This window comes from Phoenix dactylifera, chromosome 8 (genome assembly GCF_009389715.1).
Source record: "Phoenix dactylifera cultivar Barhee BC4 chromosome 8, palm_55x_up_171113_PBpolish2nd_filt_p, whole genome shotgun sequence".
NCBI classification, from domain to species: Eukaryota; Viridiplantae; Streptophyta; class Magnoliopsida; order Arecales; family Arecaceae; genus Phoenix; species Phoenix dactylifera.
Window position 1 is genome coordinate 19,043,489 of NC_052399.1, and position 11,984 is coordinate 19,055,472.

Consider the following 11,984-nt stretch of genomic DNA (forward strand, 5'->3'; position numbering starts at 1 on the left):
TACCATGCTCATACAATTTTTGGTCCATGAGAAAATAATTCATCTCCAACGAATTGCATTAGATCATGCCTACGAGGCTTTCATCTCAGCCAATATACATATTTTGAGTTCTAATTGTATGGGCAGTACATCGAAATAATTGTCAATAGTAGGCATTAGCTGTTATGATATATGCAAAATATCATCTCTCATTATTTCCGCCAACATACGTTGATATCCCTAATTACCGGTAAACACGTTATCAGCGTGTCATTCAACATTTTTCGATTCCTCATTTTACCATCTTATGCGAGATCTTTTAAAGAACGATCAATTAATAAAATGTATCAGATGCTCGGTGTTTTATATCATGCAACTTCCATAATGTATATTTGTATACCTCCGTCTGTGATTGGCCAATGCACACTGCGTCAGACCATCAAATGGTCCATCAGAGTGGGATATAAACCTGGTCCGCGACAAAAGAAACTTCTTGAGATAAATGATAGCATTTGAGGGATCATACGATGTCCATTTACAAAAGTGACGATCGACCCGAAGCACTACTTTCTTATTTTCCCTGCCATTGTGTCTCACTCGTTTGGCATGGCTTTAATGAGTTCCAACTCCTTCTTATGTATATATATACAAGAACATCAAACACCTTTCTCTCCCATATCAGGAAAACTCTGCGTTCAATTCAAACCATGGCTGAGAAAGAGGGAGGCATTGTCAAGAAGGGCCACGAGGAGGGCATTGAGCTGGCCCTCTCCCTCCTCCAAGAGTTCGGCCTCCCGCTGGCCCTCCTCCCTCTCGCGGACGTGGTCGAGGTGGGCTTCGTGAGGAGCACCGGCTACATGTGGATCGTCCAGAAGAAGGAGGTGGAGCACAGCTTCAAGCTGGCGAGCAAGCTCGTGAGTTACGACACCGAGATAAATGGCTACGTCGAGAAGCACCGCATCAAGAAGCTCAAGGGGGTGAAGGCCAAGGAGCTCCTGCTCTGGCCTCCTGTCAGTGAGATCACCGTCGACGACCCACCCACCGGGAAGATCCACTTCAAGAGCTTTGCTGGGGTCACCAAGACCTTCCCGGTTGAGGCCTTCGCCGCCGGGCAGTAGGGACGTACGTACTCTTGGCATTCAATGAGTGATGGAGCGTGGTCGATTATATGTTTATCTGCTTGGTTTGCTACTGTTGTTTGGCTTGCTTTCGTCCTAGTTTATATAATATTTAAGTTGTGTAGTTGCTCTAAAAGAAATGATGTACGCCTTTGTTGACGATGGCATTGTGGTTTTGTGCCGTGGATGGTTTTGGCCGGCTTGGCTTTCTTATGGCGCTAGTCTAGTCTTCAATTTGCTTTTCCAACAAGCAAGAACTATACTTGTTATTATTATGATCTTGTGACTGATGGTTTGTGAATCATCCTTGTTCTCTTTCCTTGCTGAAAAGAATTAAGTTGGGGAGATTTGGCGTTTCTTTAAGTTTGACTCTTTGTACAAGAAACACTAAAGAAAGCATATTAAAGAATCATTCTTCACAGGGAAAACAAAAAGAATCTAAAGATGCCTCAGAACAAATATTTGGGAAAGCATCTCCCAGGGTTTAAGCCTATGACCTCCTCCTAATAGAATTGAAACTGCCATGATACAGCCCAATCTGCTGGCGACTGCTGCTCGCATAAACAATTGCTCTTAAGTACAGGGAATTTCATGGAGCTTTCGTAAATCAGATATAAATGGGATAAATTTTGCAGTCTAATATAACAGCCATGCATGATCGCACAAATGCATATGATGATGCGCATACAATCCTCCCAAGTCTGCTTGACTGCTGGATGCAAAATTAAACACACCCACAAATGCAAACCTTGTAGGACAGCGATACACCCAAGTTCCACAAATATTGAAAGCGAAGTCTATACTAAACCAAGACAATTTGGTAAAATTAGAGCAATCAGTTCATGCGATCCACATACAGGACTATTAATTAGATTTGATGTTCCAGGTGAAAATTTAAGGTTGCTGGTCATAATTAACATGATTTAGCTAGAGAGTGATTCCTTAACCAACAGAATTTTGGCTGCCTTTATCACCGTTATGTTGCATATGTGCCACTCGGTCAAATAGCTCTAGACGTTTCCGTGTCGCATGCATTTGGGTCACTCAATTTGCCTTCTAATTGGCCGACTAGTTGAGGATCTAATACCTGCGATAATTCTGCTGTAAGGACAATAATCTTTTATTAACTATTATTCGATAAAATTAGCTATATTTTTTTACTAAATGCTATTTTAATATTCAGTCAAATATCAAATATTTCCAAAAAAATAAATATGCATCATTAGATGAAAAAACTTAAATTTATATCACTAAAATAATAACAGATGAGATAGATATACCATATCAATGAGTCTTTCATCTTATGAGAATTAAAATTTTCTGTGCAAAAAATCATTCTAATGTTTAGTTATATTGCTCGAAGCTATTTTGATATTTATAATCACAGTTTGTATTAATATGGCTCGATGCCAATCTGCTTGTTTTCTTCCTATATTAATGTAACAATTTAGAATCTCATACAAAATAGCTAGTCGAAAAGTATTAATTACATTTTTTTGATTCGGTATAAGTATTTAAGATCTATTCAGTGAATAATTAATGTGGAATTAAACATATGTTCGTACGAGTTTTTATATTTTAAATAAACTATCGAGTATAAGATTTCTAAGAAAGGGACGGTATCATTGGCACGAAGCATGCTGTGCAGGATATAATTATTTCTGGCGCGGCCATCATTTTTAGCAAGCGTTGTGTCCCGGCGATGATAAACCTATTTCTTGCGAGCGAGAGAAAAACATGACAATGATTGAGAGGGAGCAGACGAAAAGAAGAGCGTGACGTGCTTCTACCAGAGGGAAGTACAGGAGTGAATTGATGATAGGTGGATGATGACATTGCAAGCTGTGAACACCTGTTCTCGCCCGTCTCTTCTGTCCCCATTCTTCGAGATCTGGGAACATATATTATATTGGCCTTCTCTTCCTCGCATCATCCTTCAAATCGTTGAATTCGATTGCCACTACTGGTCGGAACTCGTCCTTCGGCTTGGGTCCGCGTTGACTGTATGGGCTGTAACCCATTCAACGGTGCATGCCATTAGCAGGACAAACAGGAACTAAATGATAAGGACCACACTTTTTTCACTAAAACTGTTCAATTGGCTAGCTCACCGTACCTATTACCTCGTCTAAATCTCGATCGAAATAGAGACTTTGCTGTCTCACTGGGGCTGCTTCTCTTACTTTTTCCGTGGTTGTTTATGGAAGAAAATGACTATAATTAGAGCTTCTCGGGCATGTTCATTCACCATTAAGGGTGCTTGCCCAATGAAGTTTCAATTGATCCAAGATGGCTTTGGCTTCGAAGCTCCCTCTTTAGATGTCGGTGAGCTTTTCCAAAAAAGCATTTTTAGGCCTCGTCGAAAAGTTGTTTTAAGTTATAATTTTTTTTCTTTTTTGACCAAAATACCCATGTTAAAACATAATAATTACAGAAAATAATAATATTAATATATAATGATAATAATTATAATATTTTACACCTTTATTACTATATTATACTATAAATATAATATTATACTACATTATATCATAATATATTGATATATTATGTTATATAATATCAAATTATGATATATTATTATGCTATAGTATACAATATTATATTACTACGTTATAATAATATTATATTATATTAGAGTAATATTATACTATATTATATATTAATATATATTATATTTTATTATATTCTATTGTATAATACTATACAATGTTCTTTATGATGATTTTGTCATACTAAAAATTTCTCAGTTTGTTTACCAAATACATGTTAAAATCTTACAACACTTTAGAAATGTAGCTACCAAACAGTAAATAACTTTTTTATAAAAGCTCTAATTTAAAAAGCTCTAATTCAAAAAGTTCTACTTCTGAAAGTTTTACTACCAATAGCTCTACCAAATGGGACCCTAGTATTAAACCTTAACGCTTTTCACTTTTGATCCTGCAAAGAATAAAAAAAAAAAAAAAAGAGAAAAATCTACCATGTGCAGAAAATATGATACGTATCAAGTAAGAAAAAACAAAAACCAAAGGGAGGCTAAGGTTGCACTGTGGCCATTATCTCATTTTTTAGAGAGAGATAGAGTGAGTGAGAGAGAGAAAGATGCCTACAAAGCAAACAGTATGAAGTTAGTGATCGGTCATGGATGATGATTGAGGATGATCATGGACTCTATGCATCTAGATTCTAGATGATAAGCTAGCTTCTATTGTGTCAAGTTGGGGTTGGTTGGCACAAATGTGGCACTTGTGACAAGCGAAGAAACGGCCAGAGGTCTTCTTAGTGTTGTTTGCATTGCGTATACTAGGTTCACTGAATATTCGTTGTGCTTGCAGAAATCTGGAAGCCTCAAAGTTTAAGCTATTTTCTTTGAAGATCCCGCATCATATCTTAGTGGAGCCTACACAACTAGGAAAAGGTTGTCCTGGTTCACAAGCCCCCAGCTCCTGAATTGCATGGATAAGCGTATTTAATTCAATACAGTAAACTTTCCTCTTTCTTCTTTGAATCATCAATGCGTCGTCTTCTTTTTTTTTTCTTCTGGTACTTGAATACGTTATCTTCTTTGTCAGGCATTCCCTCTCGCAACTAATATGCAAAAAGTTTGGTATATAACCGAGTGTTTATTAACTCCTACAATTAGCATATAAACGAGTGCCCATTTAATTGGTATTACCTCTTGTCCCTTGGGTAAGAGAATGGAGGTTAGCCTCCAAGTTGCATTGGCAATCCCTTGTGGGTGTCAATAGAAAGTGGAATTAATCCCTCCTAGGCTGTATAAAAAAAAAAAAAAATGTTTGTCACGAACCATAGAATTAACAGCGCAAAATTAGAGATTCTATCAAGGGAACAATTGCACGGGATCGGGAGAACGATTAGTTCTACCAACAAGGTCACTTCTATTTTAATTAAGCACTTTAATAATCTTATATTGCAAGCATATTAGCTTCTATAATTAGTGATCAATGATCATTGTGAAATGATGGTGACCTCAGTCGCCATTTTGTTTATAAATAATTAGTGATCATTGGATCCTATAATTCAAGACCACCTTAATAATAATATACAGCAGCAAAGTATTTTGCTATCAGATATAACAGCACAGGATAGCTTTTTTTTTTTCTTCTAATAATCCCAAGCAACACCGGGTTAAATAGCTAACTCCAAACTTATTGCCCTACTTGTCAAGAAAGAAGCATGCCCAAAGGGAAGAGAGGACAGGACATGCATGTATCTATGTGCCCCACTCAAAGAAGACAGAGTTAAGCCACAGTATTAAGGGGTTGGATTTGTTCTCATATGTATAAAGCCATCTTGGACAAGGGCTCCTAATAGTTAATTCCTCAGGAGGTCTGACCCCACGCTAGGGCCAGGGGGACCATCCTCACAGCAATGCATCTCTCCATTAGTAACATCCCCCACAGACCTCCTGTTCTGACTCTAGCTCCTGTCACTTGCCAAGGGTCATACTTTCAACAGATACAAGATAAGCATAAAATGGAGGAAAGGGAGATAGGGATTGAGAAGTAAAGGAAGATCTCGTTTCCGAAGCAATGAATCCCTCTGCTGAAGGCACTGAACTCTGACCCCAGCAACTTCACAATTTAAGACCAAGCAGGCTCTTAGCAATTACTACAGAATAAATAAATTTATTCCAGATGTCATGGAATTAACCAAACACATTAATTTTTCTCTTCTAACCCCAGATGGATGCCGTAGAAGCACGGGTACCCACCACATAAACAGGACCAGGGACCAAAGTATAATTAAGAGCAGTCCGTGAGTGTTTCTTACCAAAGAAACCGTAGCTCTTCTCAGGAATAACCACCAGCTCAAGGATAATTTGGCAGAAAAACGGATAATGATCATAAATGCTTCCAGAATGATAAGAGACTGATAAAAATTGAACTGAAAGGCAATGATGAAATAAAAGAAGTAATTTTGTGTTTGTATTGAGAACAACGGTAGCATGTATCAGCACCAACAATCTCTCTCTCTCTCTCTCTCTCTCTCTGTCTCTCTCTCTGTGACCCAGTATTTGCAGTAGCAGTACCCACCGGACCTACTCGCTTTCCAATGTCTTTCAATGCCTGGCGTGTGGTATTATACAATTTAACACATCTTTACCAGCTCTCTCTCTCTCCCCCTCTCGAACGAGCGCGCACACACTGTCCCAGTATTCGCAATAGCAGCAAGCACCACTCACTTCACAATTTCTTCCAATGCTTGGTGTATGGTTCATATAAATTTAACGAAGGGGTGCGTGACAGCAGAAGTACTAGATAAACTGTACACTCGAGCTTGTTAAAGAGAGAATGGTGGGTATATGAAATTTGCAACCAAAGCTACAGGGGAAAATGGGTTGTAATAAGACCATGCGAAAGAATAAATATGGTAGATGAGGAACAAATAAAGGAAAAACGGCAAATAGAAGGTAGAAAAATGGCTCCTCAGGCTGTGGTTCATACTTTTTGCTCAATAAATTATTATGTGGCTGGCTTGCAATTGGCGCTAGCATTTGTATAATTTGAAGAAGGTGGAGGTGCCATGAAAAACCAAAGAACCAATAACTTGCCTAACTAGAAACCATAGTGCTTCACCGAGTACTCCAACACCTGCTGGCTTGGGCAGATCATCTCTTTTACCCTTGTTCCGTTCTTATAGATCTTGAACGTCGGGACTATTCTCACGTTCTCTGCCCTGGCAACAGCTGGGTTCTCATTCACATCCACCTTAGTACAAACATGCGCGAAATTAACACAGATGAAGTTGAGAAACTATAAGATGTAATCCATGAAAGAAAATGCGAGAGTACCTTGAGAAAATTCAGAGATGGGTATCTGGTGCAAAGGGCATTCACAAACGGGGTGATCTGGCTGCAGTTTTGGTTCAATGAGGCCATGAAATGGACAACAGAAACTCCTGGAAAAGTATCGGTTTAAGGTTACTGTGAGATTAGCATGGTGAATGAGTGCTAGTGTTGGTAAAGATTATATGAGTGGTAAACCAATGTAACTAATATATTTACATAACTTGAAGAAGGAGAACAGGAAAAAGGCAAAAATAAAAGCAATGGGGTCATGATGAATTATTTCTGCCAGCTACAGTGCCCCATTATACTGAAATACAAACAGTGAAAATGATCATTTGGAAGAAATAATATCTTCAAATAAGCATGGAAAGGATAGGTATAGATCATTTAAGAAGTGGGGCTTAATTTTAAATGCATACTGATCACCATCATTGTCAATATAACTTGTGCCTACTATCAGAAAGGAAGACTTGGACAGAAATTATCTGAGATTATGAGCAAAAAGAGATGAAGAGCATGCTATGCTTGATTTGATAGTCTTGGAAAGAAACAAAAAAAAAGATGAAATAAAGCTCACCAGGTAAAGTAATAGCTGCTTGGAATTGTTCAGCACCCGTAATTTCCTCAACCTCACCACCAAATTTCATGTTAGAGACCTCCTCACCACGAGATGTTCTCAGTGCAACTTGGGCATGGAACAGGGCTTCAGCCACCTCAGTGTTACCTGGAAGTTCCTGCCTCAGAATCTCGTAATCTCTCACAGCTTCAGCCCAACGCTCAAGCTAATCATTTAAAAAAGAAGAATAAACAGCTAATCCCAGAGCCCCCAAAACTCAGATGATAACAGGAGACTACATAAAGAGCAAACAGGAGAAGAAGGTTCACCTTGCTATTGGAGGCAGCACGTCTTAGAAGGGCTTTGGTGTAGTTGGGTTGGATCCTGACGGCTTCGTTGCAATCCTCAATAGACTTCTCCCATTGTCCAAGCTTCGATCTGCAAGCTGCCCTATTGCAATAGAGCACAGGGTTCGAGGGGTCGTACTTGAGTCCTTCCCCATAAGCTAAGCATGCTTCTGCAAACTTTCCAGAATTAAAGAGCTCATTTCCCAGGGCTCTGGCCTGAGCAACAGATCTCACATTGTTCAGCATTGCCGTCACTTCTAGGTTCCCCGGATCTATTTGCTTGGCTCTCTCAGCTGCTGAAACTGCATTCTCGAACCTGCAAAAAAACCACCACCCACTCTAACTCACCCAAGATCTTCAACTGTTACCTTGTGGAACTCCAAATTTATAACCTCACCTTCCTAGTGCCATTTCAACTTGGGCACGAACAAAGTGGACAAATGAATTCGAGAGCATACCAACAAACTTGGTATTTGAGCAGGACGAGGATGAGCTCTCAAGTTTGGATGCATTGGATATTGCCAGTTCCGCCTCTTCAAGTTGATGGAGCCGGAGAAGGGCTTCTGCTCTTGAAGCAAGAAGCTGAAAATGCAAACCTCTTAAGACAAGCATACATGCTTATTTTCAAAGTTTAATTACAATTAGCTATCAATTATTTAAGAATAAAAAGACATAATGCGAGTTCAGGAATTCACCAGGGAAGAAGAGTCTGCTCCTGCTGCAATGCCAGCATCGCTTTCCCTCAATGCACTCTTCCAATCTCCAATCTTCCGGGCATCTGCGCACCTCCCCAAATGCCTCTCAACTGCCTGCAGTTTCTGCAACTCAACAGGGTTTGGTTGTGACCCAGCCAAGAGGAGGTGCCGCCGTGCGTCGTCAACCTGTCCTAACCTGTAGTTAAAAATCAGAACTTGCAAGTGCTTATATGAAAGAATTCAAATGATTTCAGATTTGAACATTGTGATATAGGAAGGAATTGTTGGGCTATATTCTTTTCTAGTGGCTTCAGATATTGAAGGGCAATCTTAGACAGATATCCTGCAAATCTGAAACCGAATAGAGAACTTTTTTGGACGAATCAATAATCTTATTCAAGCAAATTTAGAGCACCATGAACTAAACTGAAAAGTAAAAAAGGGTCCCCTAATTACTCAAGATGATTTTTTTTTCTTTTTTGAGAAAAATGGCGTATTCATGTGAGACATCCCCACTGCATGCACTGAGGATAGGGATGCCAACTGGCGGGCCTATATCTCGTTGACCACTCAAATAATACGAATGCATCAGGGGTACATAAGACAGTGATGATATGGACTCCAGAAATTGGAAGCTCATACAGACACTGTCATGGCCGGGACACCCCACCTCCCAGGATTAAAACAAGAATACCAACGGCAAAACTACAAAAAACTGCAAAGCATGAACATAAAATAGCCAGATGGCATCCAGGTGAAACAGAGAGAATCATCTACTCTGCATCGATGTGCTTAGAGATATGAAGGATCTATAAGATCCAATTTCACTTGCACATCATGAAACTGAATGGAAGTTTTGCTCGGACTGAGAGGTTATCAATGTAAAGCATCTATAACCAATAAAAATCAGATCTTTTGCAAACAGATGCCCTCCCTACTCGTACAAAATAATAAAGGATGTAGGAAATGCCCAATAGATAACACTAAACAAAATGTGGAGCCGATCATGCTCTAAGAACAACATGTCCATCAAAACAGTCACTGAATCTCCAATGAGTGATTGAAAGGAAATGACTCGATGTTCACCTTATAAGCAGGGAAGCCAGCCTCTGGTGCGCCCGCCCGTAAGCCGGATCCAGCCGAACAGCTTGCTCGCACTCCTTCACGGCCTCCACCAATCTCTTCAGCCCCGTGAGCGCCGCCGCCCGGTTGCTGTGGCAGGCGGCATTGTCGGGGCACATGGCGATCGCCCGGTCGTAGAGCCTTAACGCATCTGCAAAATGGCCCCTTTTGTACTGCTCGTTCCCCACCCGCTTCACCTCCTCCGGATCCGTGCTCGCCATCGCCCTCCTCACTGCCGGATCCCCGGCATTCCCCACCGCCAACTCGCAGCCCGGCGGCTTCCCCGAGCCGGCGCCGCTCGTCCCGCCACGCACTATGCTGCCGTGCCCGTAATTCCCGGTCCCGGAACCAAGCACGTCGCTCCTCGCCGCGTTCCGGCTCATCATGCCGGTCTTGCTAATCCTCCCCGACGGGCAGATGTTGCCGGCGGGGAGAACATTCGTCAGCGGAGAGCTAGCCGTGCTGCTGCCAGCACTGACTCCGGCACTGGCGCCAACACTAGTACCGGAGTAAATAAGAGGGCCGGAGCCGGAACGCCGGTGCCCGGGTCTTGTAGTCCGGCCATCAATGGTGCCGAGGCCGGTGTCGTTGGATCCCAGCAGTAGCTCGCCGGAATGGCTTCGCCGCCCGGCGATCCCGACCTCTGGCTTCCGGCCGCCGCCGGCGGCAGCGGCTGCGGCGGCATTGGGGACGAGCTTTGCGGTGATGGAGGAGCCAGAGGAGCTGGAGCTGCTGCTCGGGGTGACGGTGGAGAGGGGGCGCGTCGGGAGGGGGGAGACGGGCGAGTTGAGATCAAAAAACTCCCTAGCGTCGGGTTTATTAGTCTCAAAGCTGAGAGCGTGGAAGCGGTCGGAGATTGACTCGAGGCCGGCCGCCGCGAGGGCCTTGCGTGTCCTGTCCTCGGGGTGAGCCATCTTTTGTTCCAAAATGCCACCTTTCCTTCACGCTTAGATCTCTTCCCACCGACACGAGCCCAAGGCCACTAGATGTAGCGGCTAAAAATAATGGAAGGCCGAAAGCAAGATGGTCTCTTGGCGGTAGAAGAAGGCATGTAGAGAGAAAAGGTGTGAGTACAGGAAGGTGGAAAGGGGGTGGATGGGGATCTCGTGAAGGGAAAGGAGGAAGCAAGGAATGAATGTGGGTAGATTTGGAGAGTTTGGAGCTTCGAGAGAGAAGAAAGGAGAGACGAGAGAGAAGAGAGAGCACAAATTAAAGGAGGAGCCTTCTTATTTGTTTTTCCGTGGCCCTTTCTCCTTCTTTGCCCCTCTCTCTCTCACGAGAACATCCGTCCTCTCTCTATCCCTCTCCCCTCTCTCCCCACCCCGTCTCTCTATAGTATACAATTTACTCTGGCTCTCTAGGCTTGTCGAGGAAGAAGGAACCCACGTCAACGTCTACCTCCGTTAGGTTTTTCTCTCTCAACTTCTTTCCTTTATAATATCTTTGTTTTGTTATATAACGTCTAGGTTTACGGCAATTTTATTTTTCCTTCTTTTTTCCCGTGAGACAAATAGTGCGAAGAATCTGGTAGATCTCGCCTCGCACCCGAGCCACAAGCCAAGGCTAGATTTGCGGACCCTGTTAAATGACCAAAACATCCTTATTTACGAGGAGCCTAATTTTTCGGCATGAGTTTCCGGATAATGTGAACGTGGATGGTTGGAGGGAGGGAGGGAGGGAGGGAGGGAGAGTATTGTAAAAAAAAATAATAATAATAATTCGGGCTTTGCAGAGGGTATTTTGGGGAAGTGGGAGGTTAGCTTGGTCATTTGGTGGTCCCTCGCGACAGGGGCAGCTGGCCATGTGCGGCGTGCCGTGCCAGCTGGCCGATTCAGGGAACCCTAAGCGATCCAGCGGCCTCCAGCTAAGCAGATAACGGCGGCCCCTGCCTTCGGATCCCGCGGAATATTCCGTAGCCGTCAACTAGCCCGGGTTTGAACGGAGCCGGATGGCGAACGAAGGAGCCGAGCCTGACTGGCGTCCACCCCCGAGGATGATAACGATTTGCAGCCGCTGGCTTTTGGCTCCGCGCCGCCGGCTCGAAAATTGAATGAAACGTAACCCGATGCTTTACCAACTACCGAAATCGGTGTGGAGGAGTAGTTCTTACAAAAAAAGAAAAAATGGTATGTAGTATATTCTCTGATTTTTTCGGTAAAATGGAAGTAGTCTATTCTCGTTGAATGGTCGAGGTAATTATGACCTAAGTTACTCATTTTTTTTATTTTGTAGCTTGCCATGTATTAAAGTATATTTTATGAGTATGGTATTGTGTACCAATTCATATATCAATGTCAATAGTAAGGCGAACAAAATTATCTTTGATATACTATAATAAATATTTATCAGATA

At 42.3% G+C, this 11,984-nt stretch overlaps 2 protein-coding genes across 2 annotated transcripts; one reads left to right on the top strand and one right to left on the bottom strand.

The window, feature by feature from the left end:
* Positions 1–674: 674 nt before the first annotated feature.
* Positions 675–1,306, top strand: LOC103702989. The gene has a single exon (XM_008785665.4). It carries the CDS (start codon positions 687–689, stop codon positions 1,095–1,097), a length of 411 nt encoding a protein of 136 aa, XP_008783887.2. The 5' UTR covers positions 675–686; the 3' UTR covers positions 1,098–1,306.
* A 4,691-nt stretch (positions 1,307–5,997) lies between these two features.
* LOC120111614 (TPR repeat-containing thioredoxin TTL1-like) lies at positions 5,998–10,955 on the bottom strand. Its single transcript, XM_039129162.1, has 7 exons — positions 9,597–10,955; positions 8,511–8,706; positions 8,213–8,397; positions 7,798–8,131; positions 7,490–7,694; positions 6,916–7,022; positions 5,998–6,832 (listed from the first exon to the last, which is right to left on the bottom strand). The coding sequence occupies exons 1-7, from the start codon at positions 10,544–10,546 to the stop codon at positions 6,680–6,682; spliced, it is 2,130 nt and encodes a 709-aa protein (XP_038985090.1). The 5' UTR covers positions 10,547–10,955; the 3' UTR covers positions 5,998–6,679.
* Between the last annotated feature and the right edge of the window lie 1,029 nt (positions 10,956–11,984).